This window comes from Rhinopithecus roxellana, chromosome 15 (genome assembly GCF_007565055.1).
Source record: "Rhinopithecus roxellana isolate Shanxi Qingling chromosome 15, ASM756505v1, whole genome shotgun sequence".
Lineage (NCBI taxonomy): Eukaryota > Metazoa > Chordata > Mammalia > Primates > Cercopithecidae > Rhinopithecus > Rhinopithecus roxellana.
The window spans coordinates 113,288,100-113,316,019 of NC_044563.1; the positions used below are offsets into that span (position 1 = coordinate 113,288,100).

The 27,920-nt window shown below is 36.8% G+C and overlaps 1 protein-coding gene across 1 annotated transcript in view; it reads left to right on the forward strand.

Moving 5' to 3' along the window:
• Positions 1–27,920, forward strand: part of DCDC1 (doublecortin domain containing 1) — a 450,202-nt gene that overhangs the window by 166,662 nt on the left and 255,620 nt on the right. Inside the window, exon 8 of the mRNA XM_030918251.1 lies at positions 21,629–21,721. Within this exon, the coding sequence (XP_030774111.1) occupies positions 21,629–21,721 (93 nt within the window). The remainder of the gene's footprint in view (positions 1–21,628; positions 21,722–27,920) is intronic.

Below are 27,920 nucleotides of genomic sequence, written 5' to 3' on the forward strand. Positions count from 1 at the left end.
TTAGTGTGCATATTTGAATATGAAAAAAGACACTTCAAAACATTTATAATGAAACATTTCAGTGTTTCATGTTCTTTCTTCTCCAATTTGTCTGAATTTGAAAGGTTATACTGCACTACTTCAAGAAAGATTAAAGATTGGTATTTTTCAGTCAAATGTATAGAAGCAGAGAGTAGAGTGATGGTTGCCAGTGGCTGGTGGTGGAAATGAGGATTGAGGAGATGTTGGTTAAAGGATACAATATTTCAGTTAAGAGGATTAAGTTCAAGAAACCTATTGTACAACATGGTGACCACAGTTAAAAACAATGTATTGGCCAGGCGCGGTGGCTCATGCCTGTGACCCCAGCACTTTGGTAGGCCGAGGCGGGTAGATCACGAGGTCAGGAGATCGAGACCACCCTGGCTAATACGGTGAAACCCCATATCTACTAAAAAAAAAAAAAAAAAAAAAAAATACAAAAAATTAGTCGGGCCTGGTGGCGGATACCTGTAGTCTCAGCTACTTGGGAGGCTGAGGCAGGAGAATGGCGTGAACCTGGGAGGCAGAACTTGCAGTGAGCTGAGATTGTGCCACAGCACTCAAGCCTGGGTGACAGAGCGAGACTCCGTCTCAATAAATAAATAAATTAATTAATTAATTAATTTAATTAAATTAAAACTAAAAAAAAAACCCAATGTTTTGTATATTTGAAAATTGCTAAGAGAATAGATTTTAGGTGTTCTCATCTCAAAAATAATAAATATATGAGATAATGCATGGGTTAATGAGCTTGATTTAGCCATTCTGCAATATGTACATATTTCAGAACATCATATTACACACCAAAAATACATACAAATTTTATTTGTCTATTAAATAAAAACAAGTGTTTTTCTTATTAACATATGTTACAGCTACTTTTTTATTGTGGTAAAATACCATAATATAAACTTTACCATTTTAAATCATTTTTAATCAATCAGTTCTGTGGCATGAGAATATTCACATTGTTCTACCACCATCATTGCCATGCATTTCCAGACATTTTTCATCTTTCCAAACTGAAACTCTCTACATTAAGCTCTAAACCTCCATTTGCCCCTGTCCTCAATCCCTGGCAACCACCATTCTGCTTCCTGTATTTTATGAATTTGATTAGGTAACTCATAAATCAAATCACACAATATTTGTCCTTTTGTGTTTGGCTTATTTCACTTGGCATAATGTCTTCAAGGTTTACCCATGTTTAGCATATATCAGAATTTTCTTCCCTTAGTCCTAAATAATATTCCATTGCATATTATATGTTTATTCATTTATCCATATATTTGTGTATATATGTATGTGTGTGTGCGTGCATATATATATATATATATTTTTTTTTTTTTTTTTTTGAGATAAGGTCTTGTTCTTGCTCTGTAACCTTGAACTCCTGGGCTCAAGTGATCCTCCCACTTCAGCCTTGAGAGTAGCTAGGACTACAGGTGTGTACTACCATGCCCAGCTCGTTTTTTAATTTTAATTTTTTATGTTTTGTGGAGAGGGAATCTTGCTTTGTTGCCCAGTCTGGTCTCAAACTCCTGGCTTTAAGTGATCCTCCAGCTTGGCCTCCCAAAGTGCCAGGATTAGAGATTGAGCCACCCACCTGACCAGTTAAAACATTTTTAACTGAATAATTTTATTCTTTAAAATACTACTGAAAAATCTAAGTGGGTAAACATTTTTATAAGATGTTTGGAAATATGGATATAATTATTTCTATTTTTTATCATCCACTTTCATTCCTTGGATATTCTTGAAGTATTTTGTTTGCAAACATTTATTGTTTTAACTTGAAAATCTTAATATTTATTGAGCATCTATGTGCAGTATGGAATAAGTCTCATAAAATCTGAACATCTGGCAACATATCGGTTCACTTTTTCACACAACATTTTGTGTAACTGAGTAGCAGTTACCATCTTTAGACAGAATTTTCATTCTTTGGTGGAACACAGATTTTATATTTTCTACCTTTCTCATTTATATATGCCTAGACTGACACAGACCTGTCCTCTAGGCCTGGGCTATACTTGACATGTGTCTAGTCCAAATTAAGACATGTTGCAAATGTAAAATTCACACTGGACTTCAAAGATTTAGTATGAAAATAGATGGCAAGATAGTCCATTAATACTTTTTGTATTAATTATATGTATAAATGATTACACTTTTGCTAAATAAAATATATTACTAAAATAAATTTTACATGTTTCTTTTTACTGCAGCTACTACTGGATAATTTAAAATTACATGTGTGCCTCACATTAGATTATTGGTCAGTACTGATCTCAGTGTTTATATTCCAATTCAGGGGTACTAAGCCTGGGGGCCAGATCTGACTGGCCACCTGTTTTGATATGATCAGAAAGTTAGAATGGTTTTCACAGATGAATATTTGCGATTGATTTGATGATAGGAAATATTAGCTTTGAACTCTAATTAAGTGAAATGTTATTCTCTAAAAGGAATTATATTCTTCTCATTAGTAGACCTGTATTTCAAAATACTGTACTCAATTGTATTTTGAATTTTGTAAAACACATCATGAAATTCTTTTTCCTTTTGTTATTTAAGTTCATATATTTTATCCTTGTTTTTGCCTCTTGGTGTGCAAGACCTAAAAAGTATTTGCTGTCTGTTTCTTTACAGAAACAGTTTGCCAACTGCTGATCCAAATGGGCTGGGCAAGGCAAGTTTGAGGAGGAGCTAAGCATACTGGAAATGTTTTAGATTCCAGTCGGCAAGAGTTCTAATCTTATTAACTGGTCTAACCTCTGAGTCTTAGTTTTTCTCATCTGCAAAATGACAATAATGATTTGTTTAGGGTTATATTGAAGATGAAGATACTGTATGAGATATATTGTGGACGAGGTGACTCTAATGTCCCCTCTGCCTAGAATGCTCTTCCCTTGTCCACCTTGACTTGGTCACCTCTTGCCCACCTTTGGCTTCATAACCTGCTAGCTCAGGGGAGCGTTTACTGGTCTGGTCTCCAGCCTAGGGTAGTTTCCCTCTAAATTCCACACTTCTTTTTATGCTTGTCATACTTACTCCTACTTGTCCTATGTCTGCCTTCTTTCTAAGATGTTAAGCTCCATGAGGGAAATGTCTGGCTTGTTAACCACTGTTTCCTAACCTTGACACATAATGAGTATTCAATAAATGTTTTTTGAATGATGTTGATGATGCAAAATTCTGTACATGTGACACAAAAAGAATTCAAAGGAAGGAGATTATTTTTTTCTGTGGCGATTTCAAAGTTTGTGTCTTGAGAAATGGGTCATGTTTTGGGACAGATAGCTCAAACATACTTGACTCTTCCCCACTACAGGACTTTCTTAAAGATAAGTGAGACAGTGCCAGCACTAGCACAGTGCCTGGCACATAATAAGTCCTCAATAAATTATCTCTCCTCTAATAATGGATGATGATGATGAATTCAAATATTGAACATGAAAATATCAAAGGATCTAGGTTCCAGATAAAGTTGAGAGGTCGAACTTTTTGGAAAGCAAAATGGAATCCATTTCAGATTAAGTAAATTAGTCCTCCTTAGTATCCAAATTCAAACCATTCTGAACAACAAAAGTTTTAGCTCTTTTTGAAAAATGAACAGGATTAGAAATGCAGGACAGTAAAAATTTAGAATCCAAATCAGGTTCTGAAAGTCAGAACTAAGTAAAAATAAATCTTCTGAGGTTATATATTAGTTACAAGTTTATCCAATAAATGTCCCTTTGCCTAAAAATGCTTCTGGTCAGAGTGGTAACTGGCAGTTGTAGGGTACCTGCGCCCTCAGAACATGAGGCTGAACACCTGGGAAGAAGAACCACATAGTAGGGCATAGTAATGCATCTACTTTAGCCTTTCACAGCAGGAATGGACAGTTGGGCTCCAGAGAGAATGGAGCCAGTAATGAAATCCAGTGCCAGGGTTCCCTTTTACAGCCTTTTCTAACCTTATACATTGTAAAAGGCCAGGTTTGCATGATGAAGACAGCTTCAGACAATGGACTCTTTTTCCTCCTTTATTTATATTTATGTATTGCACCAGATTTCAGGGCTTTCCAGAATTTCTTTTAATAATTCTATATATCCCAGCCATAATTTTCACCACAGCTCTGTTCAGGTTAACTGGTATTTGTTAAATATCTATTCTATGCTAGGCACGAGAGATATAGAGATGAATACATACTAAGAGCCTACTTTAGAGGAGCTCAGTCTGGTGGAAGAGAGCAACACGTAAGAGACACCACCTACCACAGTGGTAAGTGCTGTGATAGCACCCTGCATAATTAATATAGGAGCACAGTAGAGGGAATCAAGGACGGGCTCCTGGGCCTAGGACTGAGAAGTCAGAGCAGGCTTCCTGGAGGTAAACCAGAGCAGAGTCTGAGTGTATGTGTGAGTGTTAGTTGAGGGACAGCATTTTTATTAGTCTGTTCTCATACTGCTATAAAGAACTACCTAAGACTGGGTAATTTATGAAGAAAAGAGGTTTAATTGACTCACAGTTCCACAGGCTGTAGAAGAAGCATGGCCAGGGAGGCCTCAGGAAACTTACCATCATGGAGGAAGGTGAAGGGGAAGCAGGCACCTTCTTCACATGGTGGAACAGGAGAGAGAGTGTGAGGGGAAGTGCTACACACTGTTTAACAACTAGATCTTGTGAGAACTCACTCGCTATCATGAGAATAGCAAGGGGAAAATCTGCCCCCATGATCTAATCACCTCCCACCAGGTCCCTCTCCCAACACTGGTGGTTACAATTTAGCATGGGATTTGGGTGTGGACACAGAGTCAAACCATATTATTAAAGGCAGAGCAACAGTTTGAACATTGGCACAAGTGTGTGTGTGTGTGTACGCTCATGACACAGTGTGAATGATACAGCATAGAGTTATGGTAATCTGCTTGTGTGTTTGTGTGTGTGTGTGTGTGTCTGTGTGTGTGTGTTTTTAAGACTGAGTCTGGCTGTATTGCCCAGGCTGGAGTGCAGTGGCACAATCTCAGCACACTGCAACCTCTGCATCCTGGGTTCGAGTGAGTATTGTGCCTCAGCCTTCCCAGTAGCTGGGATTAGAGGCACCTACCACCATGCCCAGCTAATTTTTGTATTTTTAGTAGAGATGGGGTTTCACCAGTTGGCCAGGCTAGTCTGGAACTCCTGACCTCAAGTGATCTGCTCACCTCGGCCTCCCAAAATGCTGGGATTACAGGCGTGAGCCACGCGACCGGCCAGTAATCTACTTTTTATCCTTATATTCTCCACAACCCACAACAGAATTTATGGTTATAACAAGTAACTATGGTAGGAATTCCCAGAGTGGGGAAGGAACTTGATAATGCGATGGGGGTTTGAAGAGTAGATTTTGAGAGTCTCTCATAATTTCAGGATGTAGGGGTATTGATGACATGAGGTAGTTGTATAACATGAGAATAACTATGACATAGCCTAAGGGCAAGTCAGAGTTGTAAGGAAGGGGATGGGAGAAGAAGCAGATGAGGAGGGAGAAGCCAGATAGTAATGCCATGATAAAGACCTTGGGTTTTTAACTTGTAGGCAGTAGGGAGTCACTGAGGGGTTTGGAGTGGACAATGAGATTGTCAGATTTTTGTCTTACATTAGAACTCAAAAACCAGCTAAATCCAAAATATAGATATATGTATGGTGTAGTCTGCTCAAGGTTTAAAAATTTTTTGACCCAGTATTGAGAATATATCCAAACTTTAGAGTCTGTATTCCCTTGTGGCAACACTATGTAGAGATAAATAGCAGCTGGCTCACTGGATGGTGAAAGAAACCATTTTTCTCTCACTTCCCACACATTAAAGCCCATGGAAAGATTCCTGAGTGTTCCAATTTTGCTCATTCCTGAACTAATTATGCTGTTCTGTGCTTAGTCAGGACTGAGCCAATTAGCCCACCCCATCATGGCATAGTTTGCCATGATTGTTGTCTCTCGACTAGGACCAAATGAAATGGGAAGAGTCAGTAACCTCTTGGATGGCCACAGGTGCAGAGTGTAGGTGTAGGCACACCACAAGACAGTAGAAAGTAGAAAGACAGTAAATAATTTCAACAAATGTGTGAGCTGATGTGCTCGAGCTGTGAATACACTGTTTTGGTGACACAAAGGAGATGACAAACTGCCTCAGGAAAGGTGACCCGAGGAGATTAGAGAGGACTTTAGTAAGCAGAGAAATAGGGGAAGAGAATTTTCCCAAAACACTCCTAGGATTTACTTGTTATCTCTGCCTAATTATTTCACTCTCAAGCAACTCCTGGTTTAAACAGTAGATCACATGGTTACCCTGTATAGCGCAACACTGTGGTGGAGACTTTTAGCTTTCCATTAGAATCATTCCTTTCTTTTTTTGAAATACAACTATACTCTATCTCCCAGCCTAACTTGCAGTTGGAAATGGCCATGTGACTAAGTTCTCTCCAATGGAACGGAGGCAAAAATGATGTGTCTTCATTAGCAACAGAGTTGAGGATTATGAAAATAAAAAGACAATGTGCTTCTATCCCTATTCCAAACTTCTTGTGTCACAAGTCTAATTTGCACTGTGATGAGGGGAGAGCTTTCAATTAGACGTGAAATGAAAAAACTGAACCAGGTTGAATGAAAAATTATTCATATTTAATTTTATTTTTAATTGACAAATAATAATTATATATATTTATGAGGTACGATGTGATGTTATGAAAAACACACACACATCGTGGAATGATGACATCAAGTGAATTAACATGTCCATTACCACATAATTATCACTGTTTGGTGGTGAGCACATTTAAAATTTTGAAATACATACAACATATTATTAACAAGGATCACCATGTTGTGCAATAGATCACTAAAACTTATTCCTTCTAATGGAAACTTTGTACTTTTTGACCTTTGTACCTGTTGACCTTTGTACCTTTTGATAACTGTAGGTGACTAAATAGTTATTTGTCGGCTTGAGATGTTTTTAAGGAACATTTGAATGCACTGCTATGCAGAATAAGCAAGTTGTCAACTAATATGGCGATGTGATACCATTTCTGTAAACATAACATTCACATACTTTACATGTACCTGTATTTCTATACACGTGCATAGGAAAATGTCTAAAATATTAAATACAGAACTGTTAACAGCACCTCTGAGTATTCATTAATTGTTGTATTGTGTTAGAATGCATTAATGGATATTTTTGATATGAAAAAATAATAACATTGGGTGCTGTTTTTGATAATCCTAGAGACGAAGTAGAGGTTAGGTAAGTTTCATTAATAATTGCAGACAGCCAGTGGATCTTTATCCAGTTTCTTTTTTGTATAATCTTCCAAAATGAATTCTCCTAGATTAAAGGCTCCAAATGTAATTTATTTTCTCATTATATCATAAAAAATCATATTAATAGAATTCTGATTTTTGACTCTGAGCTTTCATAATTTTATGCTTCAATTTGAATTTAAAAATTGCCAGTTTGTTGCTAGCTATTTTTTCATTTTATCATATTTTCTGGTGTATCCAAGACAGAATTAGAAATCATAAGCGTTGAAGTTAGACATGCCTGGATTTGAATCCCAGTTTTTCAATTTTCTTTGCCCTGTGTTCATGAGCATGCTACTTAACCTCTTTAAGCATCATTTACACAAACGTGCTGAAGTTATTTTGAGAGCTGAATAGATACAGTATCTGCAGTGCCCAGAATAGTGTGACAGAGTAGGCAGTGAGTATCCCACCCTTTTCTCTTCCTCATCTTTGTTCTCGTTTCTGTTCACTTTTAAGAAGCAGGAAATATAGTTTAATGCAATTCTTAAATAAGAATTTATTAATCTTCCATTGCCCTACACTAATTTACAGTACCTTCTTTTTTTTGATTCTCACAAAAGTTTAGTAGACTGTTGGCAATTTTGAAAGCAAAGGGTTATAATAGGTTATCTCCTTTTGTCTATTTTTACAAATTTTAGGTTTTCTTTTGAATTATATTTGATCTTTTAAAAATTGATTGGAAATTAGGGAAAAGCAATTATGTTGGAGAAAGTGTGTACATAGATTAGATGATAAGAAATAAGTACAGTAGTAAATTAGACATATTGGTGGGTGACAAGGAAAGGAGTATTAAAAAGAGGCTTTCTTATTACAAAATTAATGCATCTCTTTCTCTTTTTATAGATAGAAAGATAGATATTGTAGAAAATTTAATTGAGTAAAGCTGATATAAATTAAAAAGAAAGAGGATTATACTACTCATCATGCCTCACTATTCTGAGTAGCTATTCTCAATATTTTGGCATGTGGCTTTTTGATATATACTGATCCATATTTAAAGTTTTATTTACTTTCTGAGACTTGATTTTTCATTTAATATACTGATATTTTTCCCATTGTTAAATATTTCATGGCATTATTTTAAATAGATGATGATATTCTACCCTACAGGTTTATTTTACTAATCCCCTTATTTTTGAACATTTACATAGTATGCTATCCTTTTACTATTGCAAGCAATGTTTTGTCATCCTCTTAGTCAATCTTTGGGTGCATATCCGTAATTATTTCCTGTTGACAAATTTTTAGAAGTGGAATTTCTGGCAAATTAAAACTACAATGAGAGATGCCACATTACTCCTGAAAGAATGGGCATAATTAAAAAGTCAACAAACGATAGCTGTTAGTATGGATGTGGTGAAAAGGCAACACTTTTAAATTGCTGATGGGAAGGTAAATTAGTACACCCACCATGGAAAACAGTATGGAGATTCCTTAAAGAACTAAAAGTAGAACAACCATTTGATCCAGCAATCCTACTGTGTCTGGAATTTATTCCTTCCAGTGGGGTCTTGGTCTTGCTGACTTCAAGAATGAAGCCGCCGACCCTTGTGGTGAGTGTTACAGTTCTTAAAGATGGTGTGTCCGGAGTTTGTTCCTTCAGATGTGTCCGGAGTTTCTTCCTTCTGGTGGGTTCACGGTCTCGCTGACTTCAGAAGTGAAGCTGCAGACCTTTGCAGTGAATGTTACAGCTCTTAAAGGTGGCATGTCTGGAGTTGTTTGTTCCTCCTGGTGAGTTTGTGGTCTCGCTGACTTCAGGAATGAAGCTGCAGACCCTCGTGGTGAGTGTTACAGCTCATAAAGTTAGTGTGGACCCAAAGAGTGAGCAGCACCAAGATTTATTGTGAAGAGCGAAAGAACAAAACTTCCACAGCATGGAAGGGAACCCCAGCGGGTTGCCGCTGCTGGCTGGGGTGGCCAGATTTTATTCTCTTATTTGGCTCTGCCCACATCCTGCTGATTGGTCTATTTTACAGAGCGCTGATTGGTCCATTTTACATAGTGCTGATTGGTCCATTTTACAGAGTGCTGATTGGTGTGTTTACAATCCTTTAGCTAGACACAGAGTGCTGATTTGGTGCATTTTTACAGAGTGCTGATTGGTGTGTTTACAATCCTTTAGCTAGACACAGAGCACTGCTTGGTGCATTTACAATCCTCTAGCTAGACAAATGTTCTCCAAGTCCCCCCTCGACCCAGGAAGTCCAGCTGGCTTCACCTCTCACTACTAATGGGTACTTACCCAAAGGAAAAGAAGTCATTGTAAGAAAAAGACACATGCACATATGCATGTTTATAACAGCACAATTTGCAAATGCCCATCAACCAATGAGTGGATTAAGAAAACGTGGTATATATACACCATAAAATACTACTCAGTCATAAAAAGGAATAAAATAATGTCTTTCGCAGCAACTTGAACAAAGCTGGAGGCCATTATTCTAAGTAAGGTAACTCAGAAATGGAAAACCAAATATCACATGTTCTCATTTATAAGTGGGAGCTAAGCTTTGAGGATGCGAAGGCGTAAGAGTAATATAATGGACTTTGGGGATTTGGGGGGAAGTTGGGAGGGGGTGAGGGATAAAATACTACATACTGGGCACAGTGTATACTGCTTGGGTGACAGGTGCACCAAAATCTCAGAAATCACCACTAAAGAACTTGTCAATGTAACTGAAAACCACCTGTACCTTGAAAACTATTGAAATAAAAAAAGAAGTGGAATTTCTGGATCAAAGACTGTAAACATTTTTTTTTTTTTTGAGATGGAGTTTTGCTCTGTCGCCAGGCTGGAGTGCAGTGGCACAATCTCTGCTCACTGCAACCTCCGCCTCCCAGGTTAAAGCGATTCTCCTGCCTCAGCCTCCCTAGTAGCTGGGACTACAGGCATGTGCCACCATGCCTAGCTAATTTTTTTTTTCTATTTTTTGTAGAGATGGGGTTTCACCATGTTACTCAAGCTGGTATCAAACTCCTGAGCAGGCGATCCACTAGCCTCGGCCTTCCAAAGTGCTGGGATTGCAGGCATGAACCACTGCACCCAGTTAAAGATTGTACACATTTTTAAGGTTTAATATTCTTTGGCAAATTTTCCTCTACATAATTGTAGCATTTATGTTTTCACTAGCAATAAATAAAAACACCAGTTTCCCTGTATTCATTAGTCCTTAAATTCACTAATCTTTATCATCCACCAATTTTTTTGACCATTTGGTAATTTAAAACACTTCATCTCATTGTTTTAGTTTTAATTATTCTATTAGTAGTAGTATTGAACTTTTTTGTGTGTATTTTCTTTTGCTATATGTATTTTTTCTTTTATGTTATGTGTTTACTTTCTTTTCTCTTACTTTCCTTGGCTTTTATCTTTTTATGAAGGATTTAAAAAATCTGTCTGAAAGTGCACTTCACATATGAAGCATATTAACTTATTGTCACATCGCAAATATTTTCTGAGTATATTGTTGCTTTTGATCTTATTAAAGTTCCTTTTTGAGGTATAGTTCCAGACTTTCATTTCATTAATTCTATCCATATTAGACTTAAAGACCCGCTTCCTTTTAGACTTTATGACTTCAACTATATTATCTTCTATAACTTTTATTATTATATTTAAATCTTTAAGTTACCAAAAATGTGTGAAGTAAAAAAATGCCTCTAACATGTTTTTCTAAAGTGAGAGTCAGTTGTCCTATTCAATAGTACCTGTTTCATAATTCACTCTTTCCTAGTTGATTTGAAATTTGGGCCACAATCCCTATCTGAGCCCTTGATGCTTGATGTATTGTGGAAATTCAGATTGTTTTGGGATTTTAGAAAAGTAATGAAGTACATAAACTATATAGCTGTATGCATATGGTGAGAGGACAGAGGCAGATTGAGCTTCATGGATGAGGTTGGACCAATGTTGGACCACAAAGGATTGATGGGGTTTGTCTGGATGATGGAGTCCATACCAGATGGGCAGAGAGGCAGGAGAAATACTCGAAGACAGGGATGAGCACGTTGAGGAAACCATTCTGGAGGTCTTTACTAGGTAATTACTGGAAGTAGCCTTACTGGAGCTGAAAGGTACGTCATGCCCAGCTCAAGCCACTTTCTCACTCTGCTCTATAAGGGTGGTGGCCTATCTGGCTTATTTTTTCTGGATCCCAGAATTCTGAATGCAGTTCTCAAGTTCTTTGATTCAGATAATTACTTTAGTAGGTAAGAAATGCACAGAAAAAATGTGGTTCTTCTCTTTGGGTAGAGTAATGAGAAAATTTGAGTGAGGAAAAGTAGACAGGACTGGCCTCATGAAGTGGCAGCTTGAGCAGAAAGAATAGAGAGACAGCCTGGCACACGTGATTCTCAGCTGAACTCTCAAGATGTTTTGGAGCATTCATAAACAATTTATGGTGTTTTATTTGATACACTTAATTGTCCTTCTCAATTTGGTAAGTGCCAGCTTATCACCCTAAAGATGTGCAGTGTGGCTGCATTTTATTCCTCTCCTTTGTCTTATAAATCCTGTTTTGTCTTTGTTCCTTGGCTTAGTCTATCAATATATTACATCACATGCATGTATATAATTTGTGGCAAAATAACTAAATGACTGAGTTATATTCTGACACTAATATTACTTTCTTCCTGAGCTCTCACCCACTGGATAGTGGGGGCAAAATAACTGAATGTCTAAATCAGTTTAAAGCTTAGTTTAATCCAGTCTTTTTTTTTTTTTTTTTTTTTTTTGAGAAGGAGTCTCGCTGTGTTCCCCAGGCTAGAGTGCAGTGGCATGATATTGGCTCACTGCAACCTCCACCTCCCAGGTTCAAGGATTGTTTTACCTCAGCCTCCCGAGTAGCTGGGATTACCTGCTTCCACCGCCATGCCTGGCTAATTTTTTCTTTTTTTTTTTTTTGTATTTTTAGTAGAGATGGAGTTTCACCATGTTGGCCAGGCTGGTCTTGAACTCCTGACCAGGTGATCTGCCCACCTTGGCATCCCAAAGTGCTGGGAATATAGGTATGAGCCACTATGCCTGGCCCTAGTCATTTAAATCATTATTTTAGGTCATGATTTCTCTCAGAAAGCCTCTCCTTTTCCCTGTTGGTTTCCTTAAGGTGCAATATGGAAGAAGGGGTTGTGTGACTTTCATATCCTCAAGGCATTGGGGGAAGAGGCCTCTGATGTTGTGCTGCCCTTTGAAATGTACACATTGGCACAGCAGCTGCTGGTCGATGGAAGGGTGGCCCATGTTCACTTGGCTGCTGGATGCCCCACTGGCCTGCAGTGTGTGAACTTGTGGCCCATTCTTTTGGCTCAGGCCTTTTTTATGGTGGTTCTTCCTAGATGATCCAACCTAAACTTGACTTCCTTTGTTATCAGAAACTCCTTCTAACCCCTGGCTGAAACACCCACTTGACCTTAGCTTAACTGGTCTGTGACACTATCATCACTATAGAGTCCTCTTTCCTTGACTATGCCAATATCCTGTGACAAACTTCCCACCTTAACTCTCAGTTACTTCCACGTCCTAGGACACGTGAAAACCAAGCGTGGTTCAGAAAACCTAAATCTCAGGCCTCCTTCCGCCTGCCTTTGATATGTCATTGTGTCGAGGTGGCTGTATCCTGGGTTGCTACAGAAGAAGCTATAGAATAGCTTCTTCCTGTGTCTTAATATTAAGGGGAGGGTGGCAGAAGCCCCTTCTGCAAAAGGATTTGTTTTCATTTACCTGGTACTTGTCTTCCTCCCTAAGCTACACCCTGTAGAAGGAACATTTAGGACTCACTCATCTGGCTATTTGAGTTTTCTTCTCCATTTTCTTAGACTTCTTCCTGTATTTTCTCTAGTTCAGAAGGGGCTGAGATTTTATTGTATTTCTATGTTGTATCTTTCTTATTCCTCACTCCAGCAAAGGTTCAACAATATACAGAGTCCTTACTCTTAACTTTAAAGGGGGAGATTTGTGGGCCAAGCCTTCTAAATTTAGCTGTGTATATATGTTAATTGGGAGGAGTAAAGGTTTTTCTTGAGAGGCAAATTCTCTCTCAAGGAAACAGCCTTTTTTGCAAGCATATTGTCTTGTTGCACAATTCCATTGTACACCTAGCAACAATATTATTGTGACAAGTTCTAGGGATGCCTGGGGACTAATTTTAGCAGCTTTGTACTTGCAAAGGCCTGAAAGAAAAGCACGTTGATAATTTGAAAAATGATTACCCCGGTTATATTATCCATTATAATATATGAAGGACTTCTTTAAACTTGCGACATGATTAAGATATTTGAGTTGGATACCTTAGGTTCCAAGGAATAGAGACTCGCTCAGATCTTCTAAACTCGTGGGACATTTACTGTGAGGACATATGTTACATATCTATTAGGGCTGATGGGTTGCAATCAATGGGAGCTGATCCAGGCTAACTTAGGCAAAACCAGAATTTAATAGGATGCAGGTGGTAGCCCATGGAATTCAAGGGAAGGCCAAGGAAAGGGTCTGTAGAGAGTGGGTATCACTCTGGACATCTCGAACTAAAGGACAATCTCTTTACAGTGCTGCTAATGGGACAGATGTTCTCTAATTCTTCATGCCTCTAAGTGGCTCCCTTCATGACTATCTCTTAAGAGAGAGGCTGATTGGCCTGGCCAGGGTCAGGGGCCCACCCCTTTGTTTGTGGAGCACAGTTCCTCCAAAACTCAGAGTGGCAGTGGAAGATATTCTGATCATGGCAGAATATCTAAGCAAAAAGTTTATACTCTGGCTACTGAGTCAGGACTAATTTAGAACCATTTTCTCCACAGAATGTGTAAGAGCTAGAATTTATTATTACTTAAAACAAAACAAAACAAAACAAAACAAAACAAAACAAAAAACAAGAAAGGAAAAAGATCTTAAAATTCATTTAAGCCTGGGCACCGTGACTCACACTTGTAATCCCAACAGTCTGGGAGACGGAGGTGGGCGGATCACTTGAGCTCAGGAGTTTGAGACCAGCCTGGGCAACATGGCAAAACCCCATCTCTACCAAAAATACAAAAAACTAGCCGGGCGTGGGATAATCGCTTGAGCCTGGGAGGCGGAGGTTGCAGTGAGCCAAGATTGTACCACTGCACTCTAGCCTGGACAACAGAGCAAGAAAGACCTTGTCTCAAAAAATAAAATAAAATAAAATAAAATAAAATAAAATAAAATAAAATAAATAAAAAGTTTCTTTAAGCGCTTAGTAAGTTTTGAAGAATTCCCTTTTTTGTCCTTTTAGACAAATTATAACCCTTTTAAAATAATACTGTTTTAAAATAGTTGTGTTTTGGTTTGCTGATTACCAAATATTATGATGGTTTCTTTTGTACCTTCTCTCTTAAACTGCTCTTAAGAAGCTACAGGCTGTGGTGAAAGTAGCGTCTTTCAAAGAATTAGCAAGGATGGGAGAGGAATCCCTGACTTTGGAAGCTTGGGCTGCATTAACCATCACTAATGCTCAATGTCTTAGAGCTAATTTATGGCAGAGATAGAATTCATAGCCAGTTATAAATGAAAGGTTTCTATCTTTTCCCCAAGATGAGAAGTGGCACTCTTGAATTTCTTTATAGAGGGACTTAAGTGAGATTACATTATAAAACATAGGGGCTAGGTCAGGACTTAGTTAAGGCATCTCTAAGATTGCCACTGAGTTAAGCATGTATAGCTTGAGGGAATGTAATTGAGCCAATGCAGAGCTGAGAACTGAATCTTCAGTTCTGCCTGCATTGTAAGACTGGGCTCTTGGCACATATTCTCCACTTATATTTAAGTTCAGAAATAGATTAAGTATGGGTTCACACTAACCATCTAGCACTTTGCTTCCCAATATGAATATACCTTCTACTACTTTAGCTGATTGGATCAGCCATGCCCTTTCTCTGTGCTTCTTCCTCAAGGTTCAGCTTGTCTTCTCCCCTCCCTCTCCCAAAGTCATGTCCAGCCACTTCACTCATTTTACTTAGAACTAGTTTCATCATGTAATTAATTATTAATTAAAAAAATAAATATATTACTTACTAATAATGCCCCATATTACCACTTCTCATCCTTTTCTAGCCAGATACTACCTATTACTTATACTTCTCCATCTCCAGCCACTCCATCCCTAAATCATATTTCTGTCCTTCTTACTTATAGATTGTATTGTTTATGTGTCCATTTGGCTGTTATGATGTGCCTTGTGTCATATATTGTTTCTCACTTCCTGTTATTTTTTAATTGTCTCCTTAACCATATTGCACTTTACTGTTAACCTATTTGTATCTGGAAAAATGTCTAGTACAGTTTGTTGCATGTGGAAACATGTCATATTATTTAATGCTATGATTTTCTAAATTATGAGGGAAAGTGCGATCAATTTGATTCAGCTCAGGTTCCCAACTCCCTCCTTGCCCACAACTACAATTTTAATCAAGAGCTAAGCTTTTGTGAAAGTTCTAGAGGCTAAAAGACAATAAAAGACCATTTTTTAACTTGCCCAGTTTAGTTATAAACCTTGAAACAAGGTCTTGTGCTTCTTCATAGTCCCTAGTCTGATTCGAAATTAATTATAGGTATTTAACAATATTAAGATCAAATAAATAAGATTATAATATCTTATTAATTTTAGAAATTTTAAAAACATTTAAATTAATTTTAAGTCAAAGATAGTTGGAATGTATCCTTAATTTATCACAAATGTTGAGCACATGAAGTAATTCTTTGAAGAAATTCTATTATCCTAAAATATAATACCATCTCTATTAACTTATATGTGTAATAGAGATAAAAGAAGCATATGAGTGCATATGTGTATACACACACACACACACACACACACACACACTTTGAAAACTCCATTTGATAGTCCTAAGAATCAACCTTACTATTTATGGCAGAACAGATAGCATTTATTTGATATGTTGACCTTTCCACCAGTTTGATTTTATGCATCTGAACTTTTCAAACCAATGCCTGGATTTTGGATTCATTTTTGTGGACAGGTGGGAAACCAAAAATATCAGTCCTATCCAATTTGAAAGGGTACAGACTCATTTATTGCTTAATTCTTTTACCAGATATTTTTTGTGTGGCCACTCTTAATTCCAGTAATGCATTTCCAGATACAAATTAACTAGGTTGACCGAATTCAGAGTTTTCTGGACATCCATATACCAAATAGTGGCTTCCCCCACTCTCCCAGCAGCCACCTCCCGTTCCCATACATAAATGGCAGCCAGCAATGGCTAGAAACAAAGGACTCTCTCCTAGTCCCTGAATACAGTGACATTCATTCTGAGAGAAGCTGGGGCAGCTCTTTGAAAGCCGACTTCTTCAGCTCGACAATAACACACAATGAGTTATTGACTTGTTTATATACGGAGCTCTTTTCAGTAACTAACTCTGACTCCCACAGTCTGGACAAATGATTGATTTCGTGGTTAGAAAAAGAGAAAGCTCTCGCGCTAAACTCTGTAGTGCAAACTACTTCTTCTCCATTTGTTCTGTAACTGAATAGGACCTTATTAAAATGCACTTTCCAAAAAAATACCTGCAGCTGGCCTTTATAACCATGTTTTGTATATATAAATAAGTAATTTGTCCCAGTCTTTTGTATATTAACAGACCATTGGGAAACTTGTCAATATATATGAAGGCTGATTATTGTGTTGTTTCTGCTAAAACAGTATTACCTATATTGATCTGCATGTAAAATATGGATCAAATATTTATTAATAGATCAATTAATCTATTGATTTCATGAAAACTTTGGACTTTTTATATTAATAGGTCCAGTTTTCTTGTTGGGTCATGTTGATTCATTAAGCACATTTTATATAACACATATAATATACTTCACATTTAAATCATTAGCTATTCTTTAATACAGAGAAAACGACATGCAAAACTATAGTTCAGAGCAATGAGAGTTTGCTTGGACTAAAAGGCTTTTCCCCCTTTGGCTAGTACCTATCTGGAATGTCAATATGAATTAGGTAGACAGAACACACTAGCTGGTTAAATTACTGTACCTTTTCTAAAGATATTAATAATCAAACTCTAGAGTTACTGTAGTATTTTCTCCTATAAAATAGATTTTTAAAGATCTTAACATGTTGTTAAAATTTTTACACAATCTGTATGATTTTTCTAAGCACACTTTAAAATATTTTGGGGAGAGTTAAAAAGAAAATCCATCATTGGTTAGTGATGCATGTAGGATGGGATCACTGCTGTTCTGACTGTATTTCTCCAGCAGGAGGTCTTGAGCCCGTTTTCCCCTCTAGGATGTCCATAAGAGAGCTTCCTGAGCCAGCAAACATTTGAAGAATTCCTCAAAATTAAGAGCACTTTTAATTATGGTCACAAGGGGCTACATGTTTTAAAAAGAACTATATATTACTAAACTGTGACCCCTTAGGGCTTTGGAGAGGGCACAATGCCTGAAACCTTAGTATTAATAGTTTTAAGTAAACTGATATAGTTTGGAAGGTAACAATCAATGGATATTGTTTCATTGGAATCTGTCACTTCAGGTACACCTTTGCGGATTTTTTTCCTTTAGTTTCTAAACTCACTGCTTGATGTGAATTTATTCCTTTTCATCTTCTGTTTGTCTAACCAGACCATTTTCCTGAAACAATTTTGTTCAGTTTTCTTTGCCAGAGCCATTATGTTTCTTGTTTATTTCATTTCAGATACTGTTCTTGACTAGTTTCTTGATTGTTCTATTATGGTTCCCACTGGTATTGAATGAACCCAACTTCAACCTAAGTATGTATGGCTAATGTTTGTTACAAGTTTTAAAAATCTTAGCAGCAAGGCCTGACAAAAATGATGAATGAAACCTTCCTGTTTAGCTTCTTAGATTTTCATGTGCACAATGAATATTTGAGGATGCCTTCTTATATTTAAAAGGGACAAGATGTACTTAGAACCAAGTGACTTGATTTCCTCCTCCCCTATATGGTGAGGATTTGATTTTTCAGTTATATGCAAATTTTATCCACCTTTCTGTTTCCAATTTTTAATTTTTGAAATCTCTACCCTTCTTCACACATGAAAAATCGATCTCAGAAATATCGAACCCATTGACAAAAAGTTATTTCATATATTTTAGATAAGAACAGCGAATCGAAAGCATATAGTTTTATTTTAATGAAGAAACAGGATATTCTCATCAAAGGTGACAGGAGAGAAGAATCCTACCATTTTTACCATGTCGTGGGGTTTAAGGGAAAGATGCTGTTAGCACTGCATATTATTAATACCTCAGGCTGAAAATGCCCTTTCTTAATTTGACTTTTTACTTTCGGTAATTTCCTCTAAATGATTTCATTAAAATGTATCTTTTGGAATGCCTTGTCTATTTCCAGAAAAGGCCCCATGTGTGTATCCTTATAATTTGGTGACCATTTATTTCTTAATATCTTACTGCACTTCCCTTTTGGGATTATGCTGTGATGGTTGTCAGTAGCATCGGTCTGTTTTCCCCCTTTTATGTAGATTAGTTAGTGCTTCTTTAGAAGTTGAATATTAGAGTGGAGGTGATTTTTTTTCAACTGTGGTGCTTTCAAAGGCAAAGAATTCCCACCTTTTAAATAAAAAGTTCCTTGGCAGCAGTTCTAAATGTCATGGCCCTGAAAACGCATTAGCATCGGCCTCACCTGCTGTGGCACCAAAGAGTTTCATGGTTCTGTTTTTGTTTTGTTTTGCTTCCCTTTAACAAAGATCTGCTCTGAAAGTTTTTGCATTTGGAAATCAATTTTGTAAAGAATAGATGAACTTGGTAAATATTCTCCAGCCTGGTCCCTCTCTTCTACACCCATTTCCTCTCGAGGTGAGAACTCCCCTGATAAAATAAACAGATGCTTTAGACCAATATGTTGTGCCATGGTTCACACTTAGGCTTACATGTGTGGAAGTTGAGCTTGATATTTAAGTTTTCTTAGCATTAAGCACTTTTTTGTATCATTTAACCACAGTAACAAATATATTCCTTGGGAATAGTTTCACATAATGATGTTTATTGCGGCACTATTCACAATAGCAAAGACTTGGAATCAACCCAAATGTCCATCTGTGACAGACTGGATTAAGAAAATGTGGCACATATACACCATGGAATACTATGCAGCCATAAGAAAGGATGAGTTCGTGTCCTTTGTAGGGACATGGATGCAGCTGGAAACCATCATTCTCAGCAAACTATCACAAGAACAGAAAACCAAACACCGCATGTTCTCACTCATAGGTGGGAATTGAACAATGAGATCACTTGAACACAGGAAGGGAAACATCACACACCGGGTCCTATTGTGGGGAGGGTGTAGGGGAGAGGGATAGCATTAGGAGATATACTTAATGTAAATGACGAGTTAATGGGTGCAGCACACCAACATGGTGCATGTATACATATGTAACAAACCTGCACGTTGTGCACATGTACCCTAGAACTTAAAGTATAATAATAAAAAATAATAAATAAGAAAAGATTTTTCAAAAACTCTTTGTCACTGATTCTCATTCTAGGGCAGGGATTGGCAAACCACTGCTTGTTGGCCAAATTCAGCCTGCCACGTGTTGTTATTGTTGTTTTTTAAAGTTTTGTTGAAGCATACCCATGCTCATGTGTGTGTGTGTGTGTGTGTGTGTGTGTGTGTGTGTGTGTGTATAGTCTATTTCATGCTACAATGGCAGAGTCAAGTAATTGCTACAGAGATTGTATTCTCCCTCTGCCCCCACAAAACCTAAAATATTTACGATCTGGCCCTTTACAGAAACATTTCCCAACTCCTTATGTAGGGTGATCATCAGAATCACCAAAAGATTCCTGGGCCTTTTCTCTCTACCAAAACAGAATCTCTGATATACTGAGCTGTGTCTCATATCATTGGATGAAGTGTCTACAGGTTTAATACTATTATTCTAGTATGTATGCACATCTAGATTCAAGAGATCATATTTTTGAACCTTCCTTCCTCTATTTGATGCCAAATATAGGAGTAAGTCTTCAGGTAGGGTTTGGATTAAAGATTTATGTTCACTCAAACATGATTTTCCAGGCATACAATTGAGAAAGCTTACTTAAAACAACAACACTAACAAAACAAAATGTAAAAACATGGTTGTTATTCATTTTCACTCCAATCCTCAATAAGGAAATATGGTATGGCAAGTCCGTTGCTAAAGCATCATTAAATATTCCAATTCAGAGGGTTCTGTATTAGGCTATTCTCTATTAATGTCAGTCTGTTGAGCAAATATTATTTTGGGAGTTTAACATCATTTTTGTTTGAAAATAAGAATTTCATTAAAAAACACAGCAATTGGCCGGGCGTGGTGGCTCAAGCCTGTAATCCCAGCACTTTGGGAGGCCGAGATGGGTGGATCACTAGGTCAGGAGATCGAGACCATCCTGGCTAACACGGTGAAACCCCGTCTCTACTAAAAAATACAAAAAACTAGCCGGGCGAGGTGGCGGGCGCCTGTAGTCCCAGCTACTCGGGAGGCTGAGGCAGGAGAATGGCGTAAACGCAGAAGGCGGAGCTTGCAGTGAGCTGAGATCCGGCCACTGCACTCCAGCCTGGGTGACAGAGACAGACTCTGTCTCAAAAAAATAAAAAAAATAAATAAAAATAACAATTTCATGTTTTGTATGAAAATAGCATTTGTTTCTATAAAGACTATTTATAAAGAAATACAGAATGGACCACATTTATTTTTTATAACACATGGGTTAGCAGCAGTAGTGGAAGACCTTTATCTAGCTTTGTAAATGGAGCAGGTTTGAGGTAACTGTTTATGTATTTAGATGCATGATCCTTTGTCATGAAATATCATAAATGATTTAGCACCATTCTAGACTGTTGAACTGACACTTTTGGTTTATGTCATTGACTTCTTATCCCGACATAACAGCAAACAATTTACTCCCTACTCATAATGAAAGGTTTTAATAGAAATATCAACCTAATTTTTTTTTAAAAAAGTTGTTGTGTTCATTGTAATGAAATGCTTTAAAAAAGTACTCATCAGTGTCTAATATCTGCAGTTAAGGACACTCTTGCCCTAAGTCATCTTTAGTAATCCTCAAAATAATAAAAGATTGAAAGTAAAAGATTCAGTTTGTTAAATGTTTTAAATATAAAATGAAATTTACAGTTTTTTTCATGTATCAGCAAAATTAATATCAAATCGCATTCATGATTATGCTTAACTGTTTGAATAAATGTCGCTATTATGAGCCAATAGATACCTGCTTTCATGCTGTTTATTTTTTCTAGCTGAACCTGGCCATGAATGAACAGAAGGAGAAAATTACAGAAAAAGTCATTCTTTCAATGACAGCAAAGGAACACCATAAGGAACATGAAGAAGTAAGGAAATAACTTTGTAAACTATATTTTAAAACTGCAGTGAGGGTCACGCGCAATGGCTTACACCTGTAATCCTGCACTTTGGAAGGCCGAGGCGGGTGGATCACAAGGTCAGGAGTTTGAGACCAGCCTAACCAACATGGTGAGACCCTGTCTTTACTAAAAATACAAAAATTAGCCGGGCATTGCGGCACGCACCTGTAATCCCAGCTACTCTGGAGGCTGAGGCAGGAGAATCGCTTGAACCCGGGAGGCAGGGGTTGCAGTGAGCCGAGATTGCGCCACTGCACTCCAGCCTGGGCAACACAGTGAGACTCTGTCTCAAAAAACAAACAAACAAACAAACAAAAAACCAAAAAACCTGCAATGAACACTAATTTTAAAATTAAGATAAATTTTACTTTGGTATAGACAGCATGAAAAATAATTGCATGCTTAAAAGAATAAATCAAAGTATAATTTTCTGAAAAAAGTCTCATGAATATTTTCTCATAAGTTTCCTAAATTGGTAAATTGTTACATGCAACTTGAAATTGAAAGTTATAAAACCTACCAACATAGGAAAAACATTAAAACATTTTTTGAATTTTTGATAAATACTAAATCTTGCTGTTATATCTGGTTTTCTAAGAATAGTTATTGTTCTGAATTTTAGAAATACTAACAAAGTTATATTTTATCAAGGGAAAACTATAGTTTACAAATGTTAATCCTAAGTGAGCTAATCAGAAGATTCTATAGGCAATATTGTAATGAAGAACAATATTATTATTAAAGCAAACCTTCTTCTCTTCAAAGCTCATGCTGTGAAGCTGACAGCATACTCCATAAATGAAATAATACAAAATTAGTGTTAGACAAAAGGGGAAAATGATTTTCATGTCGTTTCCTGGAATGCAAAGGCGTTTAATCTTTCTAAGGAAAGAAAGTGAATTTTCTAATTTCCATGTACTTCTGTCAGTAGAAATCCAAAGTAACTTCAGGAATAAGGTAATGTGAATATTTTAAAAATAAACTTCTCATATATTTCTTTTTTGGTATTTTGGTAAAGAAATGCATTCAAGCTTCAGAGTTTTGATATTTCTTGCCATTATGATTGCACCTTCCTTACTAACCATGTGTTTTGTAATAGATGAACAAGTAGCATGCACCAAATTTTCCTGTGTAAAGTCTATTCTTACATTAGAGACCGTATTAGTATTTGGGACATACTTATCTGGTATTAAAGACTATATTGTAAAAATTGATTAGCCATCTCAGTAGATAATATTTCATAAGGAAAATTAAAGTTAAACCATTTCTAAAATGTAATAAATAGCAATAACACAGATTTAAATTATAGTTCTGACTCATTCTCCTGAATATTAACAAGTTACAAGACTAGGTTGTTAATTATAAATTTGAAAAATCATCATTCTCTGTGTTTGAAAAATGTTTTACCAGAATTGGATGATTTAATTACATTTTCACAGTAAGTTAAAAATGAAGCTACCATGTATCTTGGAAACTTTGGGAAATGCAAAGAAGTCTCTCTAGATTAATTAGTATAATTAAAGTAATATCTATAGCAATATCAATTATTAGAGATTAAATAGAAAATATTGTAAAAGAATAACAGATTATTTTCTTCCTTTTAAACATTGTAATTATTTTGCCTTTTGATATTTTATGCAAAATTATAATTTCAATGGACTGAAAACTTGAAATGGCCTTGGAAAATGATCAGTATAGCAAATATGTAATTTTTAATCTTACCTTGTTAGCAACATTGGAAATGATAATTATCTTTTCTGGAAAATCTAATGGCAATTATGTTTATTTGGTGTTTCTTCTTTGTTATTGTCATCTTTATTTTTTTAGCACTATATATTTCAGTGTTCTTCTTACACAATGCCTTATTTAGTCATATATTTGCTTTTTCAGCTCTGGCTCAAAAAGCCTTTTGTTTACTTCAAATATCAAATACACAGCGAGGAGAATACATATTCATGTATGTGTATGTTTGTGTGTGTGTGTTCATACGACACTTTCTAAATATATTCCATAGCCTCTGAAGATAATTTTTGTGTGCTTACTTGGAAAGTGATTATATTAATCTGGATGTGTAAGTTCTAACTTTTTGTTAGAAAAAATCTAAAAGACTCTTTTTAGAAAAGTCCTTATTACCACTAACATAGCTCTCTTGCCAGGTGAGTTATCAACGCATTTAAAATGACACTATTTTCAGTTGTTTCTTACCCCATGAGTGGATGAGGAAGTTAGACTATTGAATAGCTTAAAAAACTTGTGATTAGAAAAAGTCTAAAAATTTAGGGCTAAAACATCAAGTCTAGTCAACATACAGAGAAAGGAAATCCTGATGGAAAAGAGAAAGGAAAAATTTGGTGGTGAAATTACTTCAATATTTTCCCTATGATTTTTATACAAATACATTCCTGGACAATTCTCAAACCCCAAATTAAATATCATAACATCTGAGATTTAGATCTTCTGCTGCCTACAGTTTTATCTTAAAATCTTGTTTTATTTCACATAATTTTTCCACATGAAATTTGGGAGTAACAGTAATGTATGCATCATAAAACCACTTTGAGGTGATGATGTATGTTAAAGTACATTAAGCTTTTTTTAATTAAAAAAAAATTTTTTTTTGTTTTAGAGATAGACTTGCTCTCTGTTACCTAGACTGGAATGCAGCAGTGTGATCATAGCTCACTGCAGCCTTGAACTCCTGGGCTCAAGTGATCCTCTTGCTTCAGCCTCCTGAGTAACTGGGACTTTAGGCATATACCACCATGTCCAGCTCATTTAAAAAAAGTTTTTGTAAAGATAAAGTCTTGCTGTGTTGCCCAGGCTGGTCTTGAACTCCTGGCCTCAAGTGATCTCTTCCCTTTGGCTTCCCAAAGTGCTGGGATTACAGAGGTGAGCCACTGTGCCCTGCCACATTAAGCCTTTTGGAAATTTGCATAGGACTTATTATTATCAGTATAAAAGTGCATTATTCTAGGTTCTGTATCATGTAGGTACCAAAATGACATTAAATGTGTAGAATGTTATTAGAAGAAATGCGTATGAGAGAAAATGGAGAGAGCACTGGATAAGGCTGAGAAATCTGTCAGACTGAAATGCAGGCCTAACCCCAAATGAGGGAGGAAGGGAAGGCTGGGTAGAAACATCCTGGACCACTGTGAAGTCTAAGGGTTTGCCAAAACTGTTGGTGGATTTTTGAGCCAAACTTGGCCATCAGAGGAGTCTGACTCTCAGGGATAGACCTGCCTTAATATCTTCAGGCATTGATGCTAACCTGGGGATGGATTTCAGAGCACCATAGGTGGGACCCATGGTCACTTATGCTCCTGTAGTTAGAGGTCTATGAGACACAGTGTCATAGCTGTCCCCATAGGTATAGTAGACATCATCCTTGTTGCTGTCAACATAACCCCATTGCCAGAAGAGTTATGAAGACATTGAAGTTGTCTATTTTCAATTGTTCCTTCTCCCATGAGTGGATGGGGATGTTAGATTGTTGTACAGGCCTAAAAGCAGCACATAAAGGACCTCTGGCTGAAAATAGGTTAAATCTACCTCCAAAATATTTCCCATCTCAGAAGGGTTCTAGGAAGCTATTAGAAATGTGGTAGTATTTGGGCCAGGTGTGGTGGCTCACGCCTGTAGTCCCAGCACTTTGGGAGGCTGAGGCGGGCAGATCACTTGAGACCAGGGGTTCGAGACCAGCCTGGCCAACATGGTGAAACCCATCTTTACTAAAAATACAAAAAATTAGCTGGGCAAGGTGGTGCATGCCTGTAATCCCAGCTACTTGGAAGGCTGAGGCAAGAGAATCGCTTGAACCCGGGAGACAGAGGTTGCAGTGAGCCGAGTCCATGCCACTGTACTCCAGCCTGGGTGACAGAGTGAGACTCTGGGTCAAAAAAAAAAAAAAAAAAATCCACAAAAATTTGGTAGTATTTGAAGTGCTGGCAATAAGAGGTGCTACGCACTTCAGATTTCCTGGTTTGTTACACCAGCTCAACTTCCAAATCAAGACATAGTTCACTTTGCTCTCATGCTCCCATGTCTTTTCCAATCTTCACTCAACAAAACAGGGTTATGTTTCCTTCTTACCCCTTAAAACATTGTATTATTGACCCTGAAACCAAGAAGAGATTTTAAGTAGTTTAAAATACTAATTTTATTTCCCTGCCTCCTTTCTGGTTCAGCTTAAATATGTTGTTAATTAGAAAGTTTCTTGATCTTAAATTGAAGTGCTGACCTGGCTTTGAGACCATTCCGTGTGTTACATGCCTAGATGACGTTCCTAGTATAGAGGCCGCCACCCTTTGTGCTGATTTCAAGTGACAGTTCTGTGCAAAGTGCTCTGGAGTTCTCTTTAATAACATGGGTGGATTCAAGCCCACACAGAATTCAGGCTGACAGCTGAACTCATCACTAGAAAAACCAGGAGCTCCTCAAAGAGTCATTAATAATAACCAATGTACAGTATTCACAATGTATGGCTCAGAAATGCATAGCTTTAACATGTCTGCTTTTGAAGACTGATTATAAACAAAATAACACTTTGCTCTGACTATAAATCATCTTGAGAATTGAACTGAATTCAAAGGTTGCATGCATGCACCATACAAACATGATCAAACTGCCCTACATGTTATGCAAAAACCTGTCTGTATGTTTATAGACATGTGCACATTTGTATTCTTTCAGAAGTTTGGGTTTGTTTTCTCACCAGAATATTCAATATTTTTTTGCTACCTTCTGCTTATTTGTCACTCTCCCAAATTCTGTACAAGTATCACTTCCGTGCTGCATTTCCACGGAGAATGAAGAGTCGAATGTGTAGGCTTTCTGCTGCACAATGAGATGGTGCATTTTTTCAACATATGCATACGTAAGCCTTCTTTTGTGAATGGGACTGATAGGGTCAGATAATGTTTAAAGGGAAAGGCTTTATGTCTCTCAGGCCTCTATGTTTCCACATGGATGCCCCCACACACACATAGATTGAATTATGAACAGACCCATTAATGCTGGGATCACAAAAGGTCAAGTTTTGTCTTCTTTTACCCCTATTCACATTGCCTTTGTAGAGGAAAAAAAAAGGATTTCAGAAAAAAAAAAGATTCATGATGAAGAATTTTAAAGAACATTTTTTCCCTTTTAGCAATATCTGTGATTTGAGGAAAAAATCATATTATGTAAAATAATTCAGGAGTATTATATTACCTAGCTGATTTTAGTATATGAGTTGTTTCATGTGTAGAGTTGTCTTTTAGGATGACATGTTATCATAATAACTGAGAACAAAACGTAACACTTTGGGGATAAAAGACCTTATGAATATGTAAAGTAACATAAAGTTTGAGTAAAACTGAATGGAAACATTATCAAAATGTCAGTGGCAGGATTCTTGATATATTTTCTCCTGTGTTTAAGATATGTTAATCTCTACCAGATACCTTGAGAGTTTTAGTTATTTTTTAAAATCAGGTGATAATTGGTGTAATTTTGTTTCACATATGTTAACAGATTATCCTGGATCCAATAAAAATAGTAGAGAAGGTTTTTGAAGCAACCAAAAATCTATCCCAGACGAAACTTTTAAGACTTTAGCCAATAGCCCTTTAGAGTGCAAATGACATCATCAATTGTATGGTTGGTTGATTTTTGATGTCACATGAAATCCCCTATCAGTGAAAGACTATAGATTGTGACAGTAAAACCAGTCATGTATAAAAATGCCCTCAAATCAAAGTCTGAGTTTCCTCCCTTTGTGTGTGTGTGTGTGTTTTTTTTTTTTTTTTTTTTTTTTTTTTTTTTTTTTTTTTTTTTAGTGACTTGCTATAGCACAAGGTGCAGTATATGAAATTATAGAGAACATTATAATTGAGTAGTGAAATACAATGCCTGATACTTAGTAGACTTTAAAGGCTGCATAACATTATATCTTCCCAAATCACATGATGCTGGAGATGGGTGCAGAGAGAGGACCAGTATTTTTCGGAAATGGAGTCCTTCTATTTAGGGCTTTTGGTTCTTGGATTTTAATTTCATCAGATAACCATAAATGCAAGCCACCTTGTCCAGTATTGGTCTTTAGCTTCAAGGATGTTATACACTATTATCCATCGTTTTTTTAGGATAATACTGCTAGAGGGTAGTATGATCTGGTGGTGAAGAT